The sequence below is a fragment of the Phyllopteryx taeniolatus genome, chromosome 15 (genome assembly GCF_024500385.1).
Source record: "Phyllopteryx taeniolatus isolate TA_2022b chromosome 15, UOR_Ptae_1.2, whole genome shotgun sequence".
Classification (NCBI taxonomy): Eukaryota; Metazoa; Chordata; class Actinopteri; order Syngnathiformes; family Syngnathidae; genus Phyllopteryx; species Phyllopteryx taeniolatus.
Window position 1 is genome coordinate 16,143,606 of NC_084516.1, and position 21,687 is coordinate 16,165,292.

Below are 21,687 nucleotides of genomic sequence, written 5' to 3' on the forward strand. Positions count from 1 at the left end.
TCACAACTTTATTATGCAGTCATGGCTTAAAATGGTATGAACACTGAGTGAGTTACCAACCGTGCACAACAAGTTCACGCCGAGCCCCCTTGACCATACCAACCAAAAAGCCTTAGTATGTCACAAAAGCAAACGCCTGTGTAATGTATTCATCACAAACAGTTTTTGAAGTGTCCAGAGCCTGATAAAATGGCACGAACACGGCGCTGTGCAGGCTGGTGTTCTCGGTGTTGACAGCCAGTGGTGTCCATCAAAGTCTGCAGTCCCATGACACCATACAAACATTTCATAAAATCAAACGTTTGTGTTATGTCATCTTCCAAAACTGTTTGTCAAAGGTGGGCGATGCAATAGATTCAACGAAACCGTTGTATACAGGTGGAAATTAATCACTAACCTTATGCGTCTGCGATCGATTTTAACAAAACAGGCAGACACAAATTTATGTAACCTTACTATTTTCACTCATTGTATTTAAAAAAATAAATCAATAAAATCCAGACTTTCAATACAGGCAACAATTACCCCGCAGGCTTGCTTGTGAGGCAACCAAGAACGCTTACTAGTATGAGGAAATGTGTCAGGCTTGTGGAGCTGACATCACAGGCTCATGGTTCCTACCTAAATGTGGGCGAGCTAAAATCTGCTGAAAACCATCAGAAAATAAGCCTACAGTAAAGAGTCTTTTTGGGGGTATTTTTTTTCTGCAGTTTTTAAGTCCAGAACTACAAAATAGGTGCCAATGTTTACAGCATTAGAGAGGTCTTTCAATGGTTGCTGTCCTGAAAAACAGGTATCTCCAAATTTTGTGACTTTTTAATTCTATCTCCTCTCTCAGTATGTCAGTCTTGTGATGCACGTGGCTACCTCGTTAACGAAGGTACGGACGTCGAAGAAGCTGACGGACAGCGTGGCTTCCTCCGAGGCGGCGCATACAGACAGCGTAAGCTCGTCACCGCTGAGAGCTATGTTATGCAGCGCTGATTCCACCTTCACATCCACCAGTGCTGAGATTCCATCAACTAGAACAGAACAAAAAAGATTACCCGAGAATAAGGTTCAAATGAAAAGAAATATGCAGTGGTCCCATGAATTATGAGCTCCCCATCTTACAAGTTTTTCAAGTTGTGAGCCGTCGCTCGGTCAATTTTTTGCTTTGTGTGGAGGGCAAAAATTTGACTTACGAGTGACATTTTTTTCTAACAATGGGCCCAAACATAGTTAATGCTGAGAAGTAGATGTGAATTCTGCCCTCTCTGAGTTTGCAGATAGCAAAGCAAAGCAAATTTATTTATATAGTGCATTTTCATACACAAGGTAACTCAATGCGCTTTACATGATTATCCTTCTTCATCATTATCATTTACGCAAACAAAGTTTTAAGCAAATTTTAAACTCTTCTCATAAACAACTCAGAAAACAAATTGAGTAAATGAAATTATACAATGATGAGATCATATTTTAAGTAAAGGACTAAATATTATTTCACAGCCTGATGTTGGGTTTGCAGCGTGTAGGCTTTTCCATCTTATTTTCATTTTGTTTACCTGCAATGATTTTAGAACGACTGCACGGGTCACGATTGAGTGACCAACCCAGTGTCAATACAGTGCCGACACAGTTTGTGTACACACTCCTTGAGGTATCATCATCCCATCACTACAGCACAGCACATGCAGCGATATTGGCACCCCTCCTTAATATTTGGTTGCAGACCCTTTAGCAGTGATATTTTCTCCCACTCTTTGCAATTCATCCATCCATCCATTGTCAACCCCGCTTATCCTGGTTAGGGTCGCGGGGCTCTGGAGCCTATCCCAGCTGACTTCGGGCGAAAGGCGGACTACACCCTGTACCGGTCGCCAGTCAGTCGCAGGGCACATATAGACACGGACAACCATTCGTACACACATTCACACCGTCACTGAGTGGGAACTGAACCCACGCTGCCTGCACCAAAGTCAAGCGAGTGTACCACTACACAATCAGTGAGTCCGGACTTAGTATACAAGTGTCAAATTCATTAAAAAACAAAAAAACACCTTGGTTTTGTCATACAAGAGTCCAGAAAAGGCCCCTCTGACAGCTACTTCCGTTTCACCCAGTTTTGTATCCGCTTTGTCCATATTTGGCCTTTCCTCTGATTCAATGCCTCGGTGTAGAAAACCCACTTGTGAGAGCACACGTGTTTGTTATGTTGACAGCGCTGACTCGAGAGCGGAAAGGTAGGCGGAGATCTTCGCTAGTGACGTAGATAAGCCCGAGAAATTCAAATGATCTATCTACTTTCAGGCCTCTCGGCAGAAAAACATCTGGAACTCAGGAATGCGTGGACGATTTAAAATCATATTTCACATTTACTGATGCACCATAGAGTTAATATTACATCGCAAATACTAGAAAAAGTTGGTTTGGCAAAATATGTTCCCTTTATGCAAAAAATGATGGGGTGCCAATAATGGTGAGCAGGACTGTATGTGAGTCAAGACAGGTGAGCGAATACTTTTGGCATTATAGTGTATATGTATGTATGTGTTATACTGCCCCCTGTTGGCCAAGATGCACACACCAGGAGCAGCACGTGTATTGAATTTAATCAAAAACTGTTTTTAATTATATGTAATTAACCCGCGACCCTAGTGAGGAGAAGCGGCTCAGAAAATGGATGGATGGATATATGTAATTATGTTATTACTGTATGTTTTTCTAGAGTACTACATTATAGATTTCTATTTTTTCTGATTAAAAATATGTTTAAAAAATGGTGATGCTTGGGGGCTGGAACGGATTAACGCCATTTCCATTTATTTGAATGGGAAATGTTTATTTGAGATACAGTATTAGTGATTTGAGACTGGTTAAATTAAACTCGTCGGTCAAGGTACCACTGTTATTGTACTTGAGACCATTCATACCTATTGTGTTGGAGGTGCCGTCCTGTTTGTCGGCGGCGAGGATGTCTTGCGTCCGGTAGACCTTGAACATTCCGCCAGAGCCGGCGAACGTCAGGCCGAACTTGTTGGAGATGGCGAGCAAGCTGGAACGCTCTCTTGGCATTTCGCCCGAAGGCTCGAAAACTTTGGCTTTTTTCATCTGTCGGAACTGAAAGTCCTGGAAGCAAGAAGCAGACTTTCATAGAAAACACACATCCGTTACCAATAGCGCTTGTCCTCAGTAGGGTTGTGGGGGAGCTGAAGCCTAGGGTGGGGTACAACCTGGACTCATCACCAGTCAATCGCAAGGCACATATACATAAACAATCATTCACACCACACAAGTCTTCAATTAACCAAATATGCATGTTTTTGGAATGTGGGCGGAAGCCCAAGTACCTGGAAAAAAATCCTGCGCAAGGATGGGAAGAACATACAAAGTATATACTGTAAGACTGAAGGATGGGGAGAACACACAAACTATACACTGTAAGACTGGAGCAGAGATTTGAACACAGAACCTCAGAACTGTGAGAGGGAGCTGCTAACGACTAGCAGGGCTCGAGACTGCGACCAAAATAATCGCGTGTGTGACCCTTTTTTCAGGGCGCGCGAGTAAAAATTTCATCTGGTCTCACTGACGGGAGTGCCTGTTTTCATACTCCCTCTCACAGCCTCACTATTTTAAACATGGTGGTTCAAGTCACCGTCTTTTTCACTGCTTTAGTCAATGTCCTCCACCTGCTCTCCTGTTCTGAGGAGAGAGCGCGGTTATTGTCATTATTATGTACGGCCAACGGGCGTGCGCCGCCACCTTTCCAAGCCTGAGAGAGAGCCTCACATGGATAAATTTAAGTTAAATACGTTACAAAAGCAATACACACTGGCAATTCTAAAATCAATTTTGACAAGAAACAGATACAGTGTAAATACATTTTGTAGCACATGTGCAAAAGAAAGACATTTTTAAATAGTGTCCATTTTAGGTATTTTGGGTCACTTCAGGGAAAGTCATCAAATTTCAGGGCGAATAAATGACATTTGGGGCATTGCCACTATTGTCTAAAGCCCATCCAAAACAGTATGTTAAGGAATGATAGATGATCAAGTCCTAGTGTTCTAGCATTATGAGCTAGCGAGCTACGACTTGAAAGTAACTTTTAACGCTACTTGTTGGGTTAGTCTGCAACACTAACAAGACTCCGTAAAAGCGGCTGAGTTACGGTTCATTAAAACAAAATAGTCAGTCATTTGAGTACATTTAAGCGAGCGCTTGAATGCTAGCGAACAGCAGCTAGCTCATGCTGACTAGTCCAGACAGCACCTGGAGATAACAAGAGCTTTACCTTCATCTCCCTCTCGGGAGGGGAGTCCGTGTCGTCGCTCATTTTGAAGCACGCAGATGTAAAACTCCAACTCGAAAAAGCTTTTCTAGTGCAAACTTTATATATCAGCGTCAAGTATTACTACAGGACTGTCGCATTTGTTGCGACGTCACAAGGAACGCAGGACGACCAAATCGATGCCAGAGATGTTTTTAGCTTGTAAATAAATATATGAAAATATTTTCATCCAATTTCTGGTGATTATTATTAAGTAATCATGTATTATCATAAAAAAATATACATAAATGTATTAAAAAAAATAGAAGTACGGAAACGAACGCAGGACAACCAATCGATACCAGAGATACTTTTTGCTGTCGGGTGGCTCGAGACGTGCTTGGAAATAAATGAATGGAAATCGTTTCGACAGATTACCGGTGATTATCATAATTTCATTTAAATATGTTCTTTCTAATAAAAATATTTTCAAAAAATAAGTACAGACACGAATACAGGATGACCAATCGATGGCAGCGCTGCTTTTTACTGTCGAGTGGGCCAAGACACGCTTGTAAACAAAACTGTGGCATTGATAAAACAAACGTGTTTTTTTTCATTACGTGTCATTATTACATTTGAATTGTTGAAAAAGAACACGTAAAAAAATTCAAATCCAAGTAGTGTTTCCTCCTCAATTTGGCTAGACATAGGACGACCAATCAATCCCAGAGATGCTTATTGCCCTCGACTGGCCATACATGTGAACAAGATGCAGGCATGAATAAAATGTGATTTTTCTGTGTGATGAAAATATATCTTAAAACTTTTTTCTCCTGCCTAAATTCCAGCTGCATCATTTTTATAGCATGACAACATGGTAATGATCATATTAAAATATGTCAACCAGAATAATTTGAAATTGCTGACGACCAAATCTACTTACTGCGACATAAGCCAGTAATAAAACATGATTCATAACTACAAGTTGACAAAAAATAAATAAATAAAAATTAGCGACCCTATTGACGAGAAGCGTCTCAGAAAATGGATGGACGGATGGATGTTTGTGAAGTAAGGACTTTTTATTAGAAAGCAGATTTTTCTGTATTGCATTGAAAGAAATCAGGAATCTTGGACTGCACAAGTGATGATTGGACACACCATGATGGGAATGAACCATCCATTTTTTTTTTATGCAACATCAAAAACGGCAACTTGCATTTTTATCTTGTGTATATATATTATAATTATTATTAATGCTGTCAGAAGGCGCATAAACATTTTTCATCGTTTTTAAAATGTAAAAGCAACACTGAAATCGTCCCATTCAAGATGGGTCCAAGCTGGCGAATGAAGAACTTCCATGATTAAAATGTGGAGTTGCATGACAAAAGTCTTTTCTCCATGTTGAGGTCAGCCGAGTGGAGCTTTTAAGAGTCCTGGTCCAAAGCACCAAGAAATCAGTCCAAAGAATGAGTCTTTCTGCATCATCTTTGCATCCCTCCCAAATATTAGATTGGCAAAAGAGGAGGATGACTCGGCAAAAAAGCGAGAGCACAGCAGTTTACGTCGCGTCCTCCCAGAGTACATCCTGATTGTCAGCGCTCAGAATACATGGCTTAAAAAAGGTGCGACTTTCTCGTTTTTCCATGACACTGTTTTTTTCTTTTTTCTTTTAAATTAAAGCAGGATTTCCAAAACTGAGGCTCACAGACACTTAATGGGTCAAGGGGCATTTTCATTTTAAGGGAGGGGAGCATCAACTCTCAAGAGTGAAATACCATTGCATATTTGCTAACACATTAAATATCATTGCTTTATACGATAGGATGAGCAATTCTTGAAGAAAAAAATACTGTTGCATATTTCAATAAACGATCAACTGAGGCTCAGGAAATCTATATGGGTCAAAGGGCATTTTCTTTGCATATTTCATAACACATGCGATTGGCTGGCGACCAGTTCAGGGTACCCCGCCTCTCGCCCAGAGTCAGCTGAGATAGGCCCCAGCACGCCTGTGACCCTAGTGAGTATAAGCGGTATGGAATATGGATGAAATGGATTTGATCACACATTAAAATATTATTTCTTGACATGGGGACCCTAAATATGAATGGCCCAAACTGAGGGTTGGGGACCAAAAATGGGTCAAGGGTCCTTTTTGGGGGGGGAGGGGGGGGGGGGGGGGGGATCAGCGATGATCAAAGCCAAAATTTGGTTGCATATTTGTATCACATTAAAATACCCACATTCCACTTTTTTTTTCTTTTTAACAAAGGACCATAAATTTCATGTTTTAGGTTTTCTATAAATCAAGAATGCCCAAACTGTGGTATTTAGGGGTAATTTAGTCTTGTAAAATCCAATTTATTAAAAAAAAAAAAAAAAAGCCTCCTACTTTGACAATTCCCAATTTATTTTTTTACCCTAGTTCAAGTCATTGAGTTTTAATGTTATCATCAAAGTAATGTTTAATATGTATGTAACCTATTTATAAACCATTTCTTCAGAAGGGGACCCTAAATTACAGTTGCCCAACGTGAGGATCAGGGGCCCAAAGGGTATAAAGTGAGCCTCGATAAACAGTATCCTTTATGTTATGTGGTGCCAATTAATGTTCAGTTTATGTAAGGTCTAAAGTGAGTGGGCTACATTTCTCACTCTGTTATATTGCAGCCATTTGTTAATATCATTTAAGTTCATTTTTTCCTCATTAATGTACACACAGCACCCAAATTGACAAGAAAAAAAAATGGAATGGTTGAAATCTGATTTATTAAAAAAGAAAAACTGAAATATCACACAGCCATAAGTATTCAGACCCTTTGCTGTGACACTCCTATTTAACTCGGGTGCTGTCCATTTCTTCTGATCATCCTTGAGATGGTTCTAGACCTTCATCGGAGTCCAGCTGTCTTTGATTATACTGATTGGACTTGATTAGGAAAGCCACACCCCTGTCTATATAAGACCATACAGCACACTGTGCATCTCAGAGCAAATGACAATCATGAGGTCAAAGGAACTGCCTGAAGAGCTCAGAGACAGAATTGTGGCAAGGCACAGATCTGGCCAAGGTTACAAAAAAATTTCTGCTGCACTTAAGGTTCCTAAGAGCGCAGTGGCCTCCATAATCATGAAATGGACTGGGATGATCGGAACCCTTCCTAGAGCTGGCCGTCCGGCCAAACTGAGCAATTGGGGTGAAGAGCCTTGTTGAGAGAGGTAAAGAAGAACCCAAAGATCACAGAGATGCAGTCGGGAGATGGGAGAAAGTTCTAGAAAGTCAACCATCACTGCAGCCCTCCACCAGCCGGGGCTTTATGGCAGAGTGCCCGACGGAAGCCTCTCCTCAGTGCAAGACACATGAAAGCCCGCATGGAGTTTGCTCAAGAACACCTGAAGGTGTCCAAGATAGTGAGAAATAAGATTCTCTGGTCTGATGAGACCGAGATAGAAATTGTTGGCCTGAATTCTAAGTGGCATGTGTGGAGAAAACCAGGCACTGCTCATCATCTGTCCAATAGAGTCCCAACAATGACTGTTCTTAAATGTCCCAGCCAGAGCCCTGACTTAAACCCATTTGAGCTTCTATGGAAAGACCTGAAAATGGCTGTCCACCAACGTTCACCATCCAACCTGACGTAACTGGAGAGGATCTGCAAGGAGAAATGGCAGGGCATCCCCAAATTCAGGTGTAAGAAACTTGTTGCATCATTCTCAAAAAGACTCATGGCTGTATTGGCTCAAAAGGGTGCTTCTACTAAATACTGAGTAAAAGGTCTGAATACTTATGGCTGTGTGACATTTCAGTTTAATAAATCTGCAAACATGTAAACAATTCTGGGTTTTTTCTGTCAATATGGGATGAGTTTAGCAAACATAAAAAAAAAAGAGTGAAAAATTTAAGGGCGGTCCCCGGGAGGACATAGATTGGTAATTTGCGCTTTGAGCTGAGTGTTTGGGAAATCCTGCCTGAAATCCCTCTAAAGTGCTGGTTCAAGGACAAATACAGACACATTCAAACATTTGCGTGCATTTTCTTCTTTTCTTCCTCAAAAGTCTGCTGAAGATTCAAATGCACCACCAGGGAGTTATCTGACGTATATTCCCTGCGCTCTCTTCTCGCTGTACACAAAAAAACATTCACTAAAAAGGCCCAACAAAGTGTTGTTGTGACAAGAAAAGAAGAAAAGCCAGCCTGCTGCGACACTTCAGTCTTGTGTTTAAAGTAGCATTAATACACGGTGCATAAAAGGTCAAGAGGTTTCATCGGGTTAGCTTTGAATGGCATGCATCTTGATGGTACAAGCGCTCCCTCTTTTTGCATATCAACTTTGTTTTTTGAAGCCTTACACCACCCTTTATTTACGTACATCAATGAACGAGTGGGTGTAAGTTATCTGAAGGGAAAAGTGAGGAAAATGAGCATTTAAATAGATCAGAAAAATCTTTCAGGGCTTTCTTTCTCTTTCAGTCAGTACAAAGTTCGTCATGACATTCTCAGGTTATCGTGACAATAAACATGAGGAAACATGATTTTAAAAATGTTTTTTTGTTTTGTTTTTAAAGGGTGTTCTCAGCTGATACCACTTTACAATACACCGGAAAAGTTTATACATGGGTTATTATTGAATGAACACGGTTTCAATTCATGAAGATTCTTATTATAATGCAATACTCTAGTTTGTTATAATAAAATGTATTTTTTTTTCATATTGCTGTTCAAATATGGTCGATTAATATCTTTAAAAACACATTTAGAAATTTCGACATTTTGGGAAATAGTTAATATTTTGTCATGTCAAATGAGAATTAGAATTGTATTCATATATTTCTTTAAATTAATAAATGAAACCATCAGGAATATTTTGATTTGTCATAAGTGGAAACATCTGCAAAATATTGTTTAAAATGTATTTCTTGGCTTATTTTCTTAACAAAATGTATATTCATATGCAATACTGTTTATTATTTGCAGCTGTAACATGTAATAATTATAATTTTTCCAATATCTAGTCCCATGGAAACTTTCCCAGTTGTTTTTTTTTTATTAAGACAAGCCATTTACAAGTGTGTTCTAGCCATTTCATAAAAACAAAAAAACAAAAATACAATATTGTAAAGTGGTACCACAGATTTTTTTTTTTGTATTGGTGCCCAATCTTTTCTCCTTTAAAAAAACATGATCAGCCATTACCAATATTACGTTGGGTAAAAAAAAAAAAAAAAGCCATTTTGGAGGTCAGGTTTAGTAAAATTACAGCTTTAGTAAAAAAATAAAATAAAATAAAGTTGCATTTAATTCAGTCAGTCTTGGTGTGCATCACTGACGCACGCACAGTCACAGTCTAAGGCACAGCTTCACACCCCTTTACCACAGTGTAGCATTTCCATACATTGTTTTTTCATATATCATTTAATCTTACTTGGTTTGATCATCCACTAAAATAATGGGTGCCTGGTGTACACAAAATGCACTTAATATATGGCTCCAATTTTCAACTTAAGGAACTCAAAATGTAGTAATATATAGATATAGAAAAAATAATCAGGTCAATTATTCATTGGGAATTCCCAGTGAATTTCCTCAAACAGTGGCCAAGACTGTTCTTTTATTCAAGGGTTATTCAGGGCTTTAATAGGATTAGTATTGTTCCAGTACTTCGGGCATGTATTTTTTTTCCCGGAATGTGAGGCACAGTGGACGACTGGTTAGCACATCTGCCTCACAGTTCTGGGGACTGGGGTTCATATCCCGGCACCGCCTGTGTGGAGTTTGCATGTTCTAGCCGTGCCTGGGTGGGTTTCCTCCCATATCCCAAAAACGTGCATGCTAGGTTGATTGAAGACTCTAAATTGCCCGTAGGTGTGAATGTGAGTGCGAATGGTTGGTTGGTTGTTTGTTTGTTTCCACATGCCCTGCGACTGACTGGCGAATGGTTCAGGGTGTACCCCGCCTCCCGCCCGGCGATAGCTGGGATAGGCTCCACCAGATGGATGTGAGGGGGTGCGAAGTCGACCAAGCAAATTTCCGCCTTCCGAGGTAGCCTACTGTAGTATCAGAACCTCAACAGAGGCAGCCCCTTTTACACTGTCTGAAACGTCAAACACGTTTCTGCCTTTCCCCCCCCCCCCATGTTGGTGTCGTTCATACAGAAGAGCACCACATAAAAAGTCATATAATTGGGGGGGGGGGATGAAGAAGACCCAGCAATTATCCACATTAAGAGGTAGTAACAGAGCTGTAACAAAGGCCAGACAGCGCGTATGGCCCCTTTTACACTCCCTAAAAGTCAAACAGCTGTTTTTCTCTCATTTTTCATGTTGTATAAACGGAATCAACCAGGGGGCCAAAGTCAACCTGGCAATTTTCCACTTTTGGAGGTAGTATCAGCAGTGGGATGAAACATTTGTTGAAAGCCACTTTACACCGCCTTTTATCAATTTCTTTGTTCTCTAGACTGAAACCAACACGAAATAGGGGCGCTAAAGTTGACCAGGCAATTTTCCGCCTTCAGAGGTAGTAACAGAGGCGGGTTGCCACCTTTGTGTAAAGCCCTACTTATATTGGGTGTAAAAGATTTATTTTTTCCAGCTTTTTGTTTGTTCCTTTGTTCAGTATGATGGGAACCCAACACAGAATGAGGAGGCTAAAGTCAACCTGGCAATTTTCCGCCTTTGGAGGTAGTAGAGCCATGGCAGGGCGGGATTGCACCCGTGTTAAAAGCCGCTTTCAAACTGCCTTCAAAAGTCTGGTATCTGTCTTTTTTCGTGTTTTGGTACCTTCAGAGGTAGTATCAGAGGCATTATGGCAACCAACATTGCCTGGATGAATGGAACCAATGCATAATAAGGGGGATGAAGTCAACCTAGCAATCTCCCGCCTTCAGAGGTAGTATCAGAGTCATAATCTTTGTTAAAAGCAATAATTTGTCTACCTTTGTCAGTGTCACTGTTCTGCATACATGGCACCAATTGATTTACCTTTTATTTATCCAGATAAAGCAATTGAGAACACACTGTCATTTGCAATGTCGACCTGGCAATGTGGAATGGGAGGTGGGACGATGTTGGCTCAACAATATTCTACCTTCTGAGGCAGCGCCTGTGTATAAAGCCAAAGTTGGTAGTGTCAAAGCCATACAAGAGCCAGGAAGTCACCTGTGGATAAGAGAATTCTGCAGTCTGGAGTTTAACATCTGACACTGAAAGCAATTGTCGCTGTCCGCTGAGTATTTGTACATCACATCAGATGCTGGCGCTGATGTCATCAAATCAAGTTTGTGAGTTGCTCTGCAAAAGCACACAATTGTGGAAATTTCCCGACTTTCCTGGGTTCTACGTAAAAAGGTGGATACATTCTGGGTCTTCTGTTGTGTGGCCATTTTGTGTTCCCCTCTGTGTGAACGAGGCTATTGACACCTGCTTGAACAGTGGTGAAGTCATTCTTGAAGCTTGCAGTCATGGTGCACAGCTGTAAGACCTTTTCTTTGGGAGAGTTTTTTAAGGGACCTATGCACCTGGTGACAAACTGAGACACGGCGTCTATTAGAGGGGAGGCCATTATTTGAGGAAATATACAGGTGCATCTCAAATTAGAAAGTGGTAGAAAAGATCATTTATTTCAGTTGCTCGCTACAAAAAATGACACTCATAGATTAACTTAACACATAAAGTGCCCTCCAAAAGTATTGGAGCAGCAAGGTCAATTATTTTGTTTTTTGTTGTACACTGAAGACATTTGGGTTTCCGATCAAAAGATGATTATGAGACAAAAAAGTTCAGTATTCCATCTTTTATTTCATGGTATTTACATTTAGATGTGTTAAACAACTCAGGACAGCACCTTTTGTTTGAACCCACCCACCTTTCAAGTGAGCAAAAATATTGGACCATGTAACCGATGGGTGTTTCTAGTTGCTCAGGTGTTAACTTCTAGATTGATGCTTAAACATTAAATAGTTCTTGTTTTTGGATTTGGGTTTTACCTCTGAAACCTGCATTTGCTGTTACGCAAACATGAAGACCAGAGAGCTGCCTATGGGAGAAATCTAAACCATTTTGAAACAGAGAAGAGGGAAAAATCAATCAAAGCTTTTGCACAAACATTGGGCATAGCCAGTACAACAATTTGGAATGTCCTGAAAAAGAAAAACGACTGGTGTACTGAGCAACAAACATCGAACAGGTCGGCCAAGGGTATCAACAGCAGTTGATGGCAGAAACATTGTGAGAACTGTGAAGAAACAACCAAAGACAGACAGTGACGTCACTGCCAACCCCCACAGGGCAAGGGTGAAGGTACCACAATCCACTGTTCAAAGAAGACTTTGAGAGAAGAAAAATACAGGCCATACCACAAGATGCAAACCACTCATCACCAAAAAGAATTATAAGGCCAGATTGGATTTTGCAATAAAATACAGAGATGAGCCACAAAAGGTTTGGAACAAACTTTTATGGACTGATGAGACCAAGATTAACCTCTGCCAAAGTGATGGAAAGGCCATGGAGAAAGAAAGCATCTGCTTATGATCCAAAACACACACCTCCTCTCAAGCCTGGTGGAGGTAATGTCATGGCTTGGGCTTGCAAGGCTGCTTCTGGAACAGGCTCAGTAGTCTTTATTGATGATGTAATGCCTGATAGTAGCAGCAGAATGAATTCTGGTCTACAAAACCATTTTGTCTGACAATTTACAGAAAAAAATGCATCCAACGGGGGAAGCTTCATCATGCAACAAGACAATGACCCAAAACACACTGCAAACACAACAAAGAACTTCACCAGGGGGGAAAAGTGGAAGGTCTTAGACTGGCCAAGTAGATCACCGGACCTTAACCCCATAGAGCATGCATTTTACCTCCTGAAGAGGAGACTGAAGGGAGAGCCTCCCAGAAACAAACAAGAACTGAAAGAGGCTGCCGTAAAGTCTTGGAAAAGCATTTCAAATGAAGAATGCAACAATCTGGTGAAGTCAATGGGTCGCAGGCTTGATGCAGTTATCGCAAATAAGGGTTATGCCACCAAACCACCAAATATTAAATGTTATTCACTTTAAATTAATTTACTAATGTCTGTTCCAATACTTTTGCTCACTTGAAAAGTGGGTGGCTTCAAACAAAAGGTGGTCTGTCCTGAGTTGTTTAACACATATAGATGTAAATACCATGAAATAAAAGCTGGAATTCTGAACTTTCGTCTCATTCATCTTTTGATCTGAAACCCAAATGTCTTCAGTATACAACAAAAACAAAGGACTTGTCCTTGCCATTCAAATGCTTTTGGAGAGGACTGTAGTAACACCTTTCAGAAGGCCAATTCCTAATTTCTATATTATAAATCATTTTTATTATGTAATAATGTAATTTAAAGAAATGGTGAATATGGAGTTTTCATTAGCTATAATCATCAATACAAAACAAAATCATAGTTATGGGTTCTCTTTTTGAATTGAACTACAGTAGTGAAATAAACAACATTTTCTACAATATTCAAATTCACAAAAAGCATGTGTACAAGTCATTTTAGGAGTGCTAAAAGCAGCAGATGCACCTCGCTCAAATTTTGTCAGGTGGGGAAAAAGGCTGACGACTACCTATATTGGAAGACCGTTCAGGAACATTTGCTAAAGCAGAGCTAAAAGTTTACATTCAGCCTCTCAAGCCATTCTAGCCTTGCTAGCTCTGTTCTAAGTGACATTTGAACAAAAACAAAAAAAAAGACACTGTAAACATAATTTTCATCATTACCTATAGTGCAATTACAACCCTGTACTCCCTGTGCAGGACCATTTTAAAGCTCGCCTCCAAATATGCTTGCAAATGGCACGTCTTTCAGAAATAAACACAAATATACTCGGGATATTGCAATTATTTTTGCATCGGGGGAAAATGTTAGTCTTAACTAATCTTATTGTGGGGGGTTAAATTAGAATTTAACATGAATTGGGGACATGAATAAGTAAAACGGGCTGGGATTAGATAGCATGGAAATAGAAAAGCATCTGTGCAAGACAAATAAATAGCTCTTAAATCCATATTTGATATCGCCCTCCTTTTAAAAAAAAAAAAAATTTCATTCCAACAGGAGACCACTTTCAGTCTCAGATTCAGTCACATCTTTCGCAAAATGATTTAAAAAGTATTTTAGAGTGCAAATGTAAGAAGCCAGCTGTGTGTCGATAATTTACCTGCCCTACCCCTCTGGGGGGGGGGCAAGAACATACAATAGGATGGAAGGAGGATCATGTGGATGTAAAGGTAAAACAAGGCTTCGATCAGAAAAACCTCCCACGCCCCGTCGAGGCGGGCTGGCAGCGCGCACCGTTGATCATGTCAAACACAAGTCACTTCTGGGTCACACCCAGGTGACAACACAGAGCACGCAGAGGTAAGATCTCAGTTAGAAAATACAATTAAAAATAACCCCAACACAGTCATTTTCTTGTATACTTGCAGTTTTCTATAGACTGGATGGTAATCAGCCACCCTTGGTACTCATGCATGCAATGTAACATTTAGTGCATGTTCTTTTACCCCAAGACAAGATTACTGTTGTACAAAAGCATTGTTGCAGTGCGTGGTTATTTTCTTTTTTCAATGCGTTGCCTAGCATTTATACTGTGTGTGTGTGTGTGTGTGTGTCTGTGGGGTCAGCGAACGCGTTCCAAAAGCAGACATAGGCATCGTCACACTGATACGGCACTATAAGCATAAATAAACAAGAAATGCATGGTTGTATCCCATAGGGCATCCTCTCATTGTGATATTGTATATGTACCATATAACTCTTTCAACATTGAAATAACATTGAATCTATGCAATCAAGTGTTATAACTTCATGAATTGAAGAAAGAGATAATTTTTGGCCCAGGTTGAAATCTCAAGCTCTTTTACCAACTTGCAAAATTTGAACATGATCCAAATAGAACCGTGACCTTGGATCGGTGCACACACACGCATATACACACACACACACACACACACACAAAAAAAAGAATGCTAATTGCAATTCTTTGGCCCACGTTGAGAGCTCAGGTGTTGTTACAAACACTCAAAACTTTAATCCGACCCCCCAAAAAACGTGACCTGTGTTATGCGCACAAAAAATAGCGGGAACGTCAAACTATGACACAGAATGTTGAGATCACAGGTACTGTACAGAATTTGATAATGGTCCAAGGAAACTTGTGATATGTGCTCCACGCACAAACGTGATCCAAATAAAACTGACCTGTTCTAAAAACTATGATAAAAATCGGACATGGCTAACTAAGAAGAAATTTACAATTGTTGGCCGATGTTGAGATCTCAAGTACTGTTACAAACATGGCAAATTTTAACACTATACAAATAAAAATGTGACAAGTGTTCTGCACACAAAAAATATCGTGAAACGGCTAACTGTGATGAAAGTTAACATTCTTGGGAAACGAGATCTCTCAAGCACTGTTACCAACACACCAATTTTTCATGTGATCTTTCCACACAAAAAAATATCACTATAACGGCTAACTATGAATAAAGTTAACATTTTTGACGAACGCTGAGATCAAGTCCTGTTACCTTCACGTGAAATTTGAACATGTTTAAATGAGAACTATGATCTCTGGGCAAAAAAGATCAGAAATGGTTGAATATGGAAAAAGTTACAATTTTCAGATCTCAGATTTTGTGAAAAGTACACAAAATATTAACTTGAGCCGAATAAAAGCGTGTTCTCCGCACACAACTCATAAATTTCTGGCCAGTGATGAAAATTTGAATGCGATATGGACACAAAAAAAATATCTGTACTATGTATACAATCACCAAGGGATAACACTAGGTAGTAAAATATGTTCTTTCCTTGATTTCAGGTACTGTGTGAACATTTGATGTTGCGTGTATTTCACTTTTCGCTATTAAATAATTCCTTGCTACTTTGTAAAAAGTTTCTAGAGCTCCGGCAAAAGAGGCGCTTTTGTATGCCAGTCACATTGTTATTTGTCAAGGTGAAATTCAGAGGAATACGTGAAAGGTGAAGTATAGGATAGTCACCATCTTGATGCCTGTGTCTGCTTGGAGCGCTTTTTGTAAGTCAACAATGGGGTAGCTGCACAAAAGCGCCTCTGTGCACGTACACGTGCAGCAAATTCCCCTGGCGTACGATCACAAGCTTTTTGCACCGCGGAGGAAGCACAAGAAGAAGAAGAGGAAAGATGGCGGAGGAGAACAAGCAAAAGGTTAAGCATAACTTCACAAACATGTTGCGAGGGGACATTCACTGTCCGTTCACCCTCAGCCCTTGTCCAAAAGCTTCTTGCTCGGTCGGCGCGTCGCCACAAGCAGACGCCTCGCCGCCGTTGGAGATCAAATTTGTCGAGGCGTCGACAGTCTCCAAGCCGGCGTCCTCCTCGTCCTCCTCCTGCTCCTCCTGGACTCCTCCGCCTTCCGCCTCGGAAGCCGCCGCTGCCGAGCCCGGGCTGCCGTTGGCCAGCGACGGATGAGTCCTCAGGGGGTCCTTGCGCTCAGGGTACAGCCTCTGCTCGAAGCTCTTGAAGTCAGCCTCGAATGGAAGCGCCACCTGTTGCGGGTTGGAGCCCAGGCCAAGGTTCAGGCCCACTGGCACGGCTGCGCCCATGGCCATGCCGGTGCGGTACACCTCCATACCGTCGGGTAGCATGGACTTGATTTTGGGCAGCCAGCGCTTGCGGACGCGCCGCGCGTTGGTGCACATGTCAGCAGCAATCACATTCATTTCGCTCTCCTTGAAGTTAGGGTTGAAGTTTTGACAGTAGACTGCAACACACATAGGAGCAACAACAAGCTCATAGCTGCACCATTTTAATATGGCAATGCCGTTGCTAACCAAAACAGCAGCACAGACCGAGGCGCCGTCCAGCATTTCACAAGCGTTCGCTGCGAGTACAGCGAAACCCCGCAATTCATGGGTGATAGTGACCAAACCCAGGCCGTGAATAACATAAATCTAAGATTTTTTTTTCGCAGCAATCAACAATGTTAACAATTATTTAATCATTTGTTGGAAGCACAGTTCATATATGAATTACCTATTCAGAATTATTTTCATTCATTTTTTCTTTTTATTAGGATTTTAGGTCCAGTTTGAATCATTCTTACATTCATTTATGAGATTAAAGTACTAAATAAATATCAGTTAGTAACTACTAATATTTAATTTGGATTACGTTTGAACCAATGGACAATTTAATAATCTCTTAACTACAGTACGTATAAATGCTTTTACATAGTGCTACCAATAAATGTCTATTGGAATGAATAATATTTCTAATTATTTTATTTATTTTTTGGATATATTTAACTTGTAAAAAATAAAGGAGTAAATAAAAAAATTGTAAAATTACTTCACATTTATTCAATTAAAAACTTATTCATGAATGATTTTATTTTGTGCTATTATTAAATGTTATAAAATTTTTGAGTTTTCCATTTCAGTATTTACTTTATTAATGTAATTATTGGATTGAAAATAACTAACAACTAATAAATAAAAATGCAGTATAAATAAGTGAATATAAGTAAATAATTCCTCTATTAATATTTTATATCTATTGCTATTGATCCATTTGATAAGAATAGAAAAGTATTTCATATTTTAGTCAACTTCATATTTTAGTCATCTTAAAATAAATACAAGTTAAATGATTTCATTTCACATTAAAATTAAATTACCAAATGGTAAATGTAATAATGCATTATTAATAAGCATTGTAATCAGTTCATGATTTAAATCATTTTAATTCCATCGAAGTCTGATGAGGGTGCACCGGCTGTCAAGTACGGTAACATTTCATTGTTATTATCACAGCCCTTTAGTGTTTTAGAAGGAGTGTGGCAAAAAAATGCAAAATTGAAACTTAATCAACTGAAGTGAGTGTATGTGGTGTATTGTTGTTGCTAAGACTTACGTTTGACAGCATTGAGGACCCTGCTGTCCAGGGGTTTCCGACTGGGGTCACTGGTGGAGGAGCGGATACCAGTCCCACAGCTGTTGGCGAGAGTGTTTCTGCAATACACCACAGTCGCCACAATGAGGCAGAGTTAAACACACAGTGACAGTTCAAACTGCATTGCATAACTTGGACACAGATGGCGTGTGAAAAGTGTCTTTTTTTCTGTGTGACTTTTACAAGACAAAAGAAATGATCACAAAGCAGTCTCACCGATCAAAGAACGTCGCCAACAGACGACGCAGCAAGACCTTGTGTTTGATTCCGGCGCAAAGATGACAGTTCATCAATTGACCTCGTGTCATGAACACTTGTGTACCTGCGTAGTGGTGAGGAAGAAAAACATCAATACACATCTTTTCTCTTGTTGCTATTGCATTGAGCGCTTCTTCTGTCTGAGGTGCAATTCACTGTATCTGCCGTTAGATGCAATACGAAACAAATTTCTTTAGAAAATGCGTGTGATTGCAGAGACTCTCAAAAAAGAAAATTCTTCTGTAGTTAAAAGGGCACCCCCGCTGACGTGAAATGCTTAAACTAACAGCATGGCTGCAAACAGAGGCGCTACAAAAGCCAAGTCAATGTTAAGTTAGCAATTTTTCCAACCCCTCTCGCGACTATTTATCAAAAAAGCGACTTGTGAGTTTGGTTACCACAAAGAAACACATACAAGATGAGCGCAATCATATTACATTTTTTTCAGGACAAAAAGAAAGGAGCCTTCAGTCTTCAGTCTGGCGAGTTTCCTAAAACTCTTAATATAGGTGCCATTAAGCTTCTCCTAAAAAAATCGAACACTGGACGCTTCCATGTTAGCAAGCTATAGACCCATCGCTTTCATAGCCAAGATTGTTGAGTAAGTTTTTTTTAATCAACTCAGCAATTTCTTGAACTTAAATGCCCTTTTTGACAAATTTCAATCAGGTTTCCGAACTCATCACAATACAGAATCTGATTTTATCAACGTGCTGAATGATATAAGGTTGAATACTGACTCTGGGAAAGGTGTCAATTCTGGTCTTGTTGGACCTCAGTGCAGCTTTTGATACAGTAGATCATAATATACTGCTGAACAGGTTGGAAACTTGGGTAGGACTAAATGGAACAGTCCTTAAATGGTTCAGGTCCTACCTGGAAGAATGGAGTTAGTTTGTAACCACTGGAAGTGTGCAGTATCATCGAATGGCAATGACCTACGGGGGCCCTCAAGGGTCAGTTCTTAGAACCCTCCTGTTCAGCCTGTATATGCTACCCTTGGGTCAAATTCTTCAGAACTTCAATTTTGACTATCATAGCTATGCAGATGACACAGTTATATCTAGCAGTGTCTCCAGATGACTCCAGTTCAATTGAGGTGTTGTGTCGCTGTCTAAAACAGATAACTGGATGAGCCCAAATTTTCTTCAATTAAACCACAACAAAACTGAGATAATTGTTTTTGGCAATAAAGAAAAGAGGATTGCTGTTAGTAAATACCTTGAGTCACTCTCTTTAAAAACCAAAAGACCAAGTCCGAAACCTTGGTGTTCTGATAGATTCCGACCTGACTTTCAACAGTCATATCAAATCAATTACTAAAACTGCCTTCCACCATCTGAAAAACATATCCAAAGTGAAGGCTTGCATGTGTCAAGCAGACCAGGAGAAGCTCATCCATGCTTTTATCTCAAGGAGACTTGACTATTGTAATGGTCTTCTGACTGGACTCCCCAAAAAGAGCATTAAACAGCTGCACCTCATTCAGAATGCTGCAGCTCGGGTTCTGACCAGGCATATTAAGTCTTTACACTGGCTTCCAGTCAGCTTTAGAATATACTTTAAAGTTCTTCTACTGGTCTATAAATCACTCAATGGTTTAGGTCTTGAAAACATGAAATAAATGCTAATGGAATATAAACCCAGTAGGGCTCTGAGATCGACAGACTCAAATAGTGGCGCACAGAGTCCAAAGCAAACATGGTGAAGCAGCATTTAGCTATTATCCTGCACACAAATGGAATAAGTTGCCAACAGAAGTGACATCAGCCCCAAGTGTGAATGTTTTTAAGACCAGGTTAAAACGTTTAAATGATATTTCTTGCACTATACGCCATTTTAATTGTACTTTTATGATTTTTCCGCTTTGTTTTAAATGTTTATACGCTGTTTTTTTTATTTGTTTTAAAATGATATTAATCATGTAAAGCACATTGAGTTACCTTGTGAAGGAAATGCGCTACATTAATAAATTTGCTTTGTGGAAGGCAATCGGAGTCAATCGCCCTGAAGTTTGTCAAAAATACGGTGCCCATTTTTACATTGCAAAAGCAATGATTTCTTGACATGTTGGAAACCTTATGGTGCTAGGTATGTGCTTCCAAGCCAGTTTGCCCCCTTCCTGATTTATTATTTCTTTGCATGTTTGTCACACTTAAATGCTTCCTATCATCAAAAAATTCAAATATAGTAAACACAAAATGCAGTTTTTAGATGTTTTTATTAATAAGGGAGAAAAAAAATCCAAACCTATATGGCCCTGTATGAGAGAGTGATTGCCCCATAAACCTAATAACTGGTTGGGCCACCCTTAGCAGCAACAACTGCAGTCAAGTGTTTGTGATAACTTGCAATAAGTCTCTGACAGCGCTGTGGAGAAATTTTGGCGCACACATCTTTGCAGAATTGGAAGGTTTTCGAGCATGTCCAAAATCTTCAGTTTGTTTTTCTTCAGCCATCCACAGGTAGAATTACTCGTGTGTTTTGGATCATTGTCCTGCTGCAGAACCTAAGTTTGTTTCAGCTTGTGGTCATGAACAGATGGGAGGACATTCTCCTACAGGACAGCAGAATTCATAGTTCCATTTATCACAGCAAGTCTTCCAGGTCCTGAAGCAGCAACACAGCCCCAGACCATTGCACTACCACCACTATATTTTACTCATGGTATGATGTTCTTTTTCTGAAATGCAGTGTTACTTTTACACCAGATGCAATGGTACACACAACTTCCAAAAAGTTGAATTTGTGTCTTGTCAGACCACAGAATATTTCCCCAAAAGTCTTGGGGATGATAAAGATGCCTTCTGGCAAAATTGAGAAGAGCCTTAATGTTCTTTTTGCTCAGCGGTGGTTTTCATCTAGGAACTCTGCCATGCAGCCCATTTTCCCCCATTCTCTCTCTTATGGTGCAGTTATGAACACTGACCTCAACTGACGCAAGTGAGGCCTGCAGTTCTTTGGATGTTGTTTTGGGGTATTTTACCGCTTGGTTGAGTCGTCGCTGCTCTTGTAGGGTAATTTTGGTCAGCCAGCCACTCCTGAGAAGGTTCACCACTGTTGTATGTTTTTGTCAGTTATGGATAAGGGCTCTCACTGTGATTTGCTGGAGTCCCAAATCTTTAGAAATGGCTTTATAAACTTTTCCATACTGACAGATCTCACTTACTTTCTTTCTCATTTGTTCCTGAATTTC

General features: G+C 40.0%; 2 protein-coding genes across 9 annotated transcripts in view; both read right to left on the reverse strand.

The window, feature by feature from the left end:
- Positions 1–4,447, reverse strand: part of nup214 (nucleoporin 214) — a 47,795-nt gene extending 43,348 nt beyond the window's left edge. For 3 of the 4 annotated variants that reach the window (XM_061799384.1, XM_061799385.1, XM_061799383.1), the window contains exons 1-3: positions 4,280–4,445; positions 2,916–3,111; positions 868–1,022 (exon numbers count right to left, since the gene is read on the reverse strand). In XM_061799384.1, the coding sequence (XP_061655368.1) occupies positions 868–1,022; positions 2,916–3,111; positions 4,280–4,321 (393 nt within the window). In that variant the 5' untranslated portion in view covers positions 4,322–4,445. Of the gene's footprint in view, positions 1–867; positions 1,023–2,915; positions 3,112–4,279 lie in introns of all 4 variants that reach the window. The other variant, XR_009792075.1, reaches the window with a different exon arrangement.
- An 872-nt stretch (positions 4,448–5,319) lies between these two features.
- LOC133490011 (nucleus accumbens-associated protein 2) overlaps positions 5,320–21,687 on the reverse strand; it is a 91,532-nt gene continuing 75,164 nt past the window's right edge. For all 5 annotated transcript variants that reach the window (XM_061799468.1, XM_061799470.1, XM_061799467.1 and 2 more), the window contains 3 exons: positions 18,450–18,555; positions 18,195–18,292; positions 5,320–17,043 (listed from right to left, as the gene is read on the reverse strand). In XM_061799468.1, the coding sequence (XP_061655452.1) occupies positions 16,526–17,043; positions 18,195–18,292; positions 18,450–18,555 (722 nt within the window). In that variant the 3' untranslated portion in view covers positions 5,320–16,525. The remainder of the gene's footprint in view (positions 17,044–18,194; positions 18,293–18,449; positions 18,556–21,687) is intronic.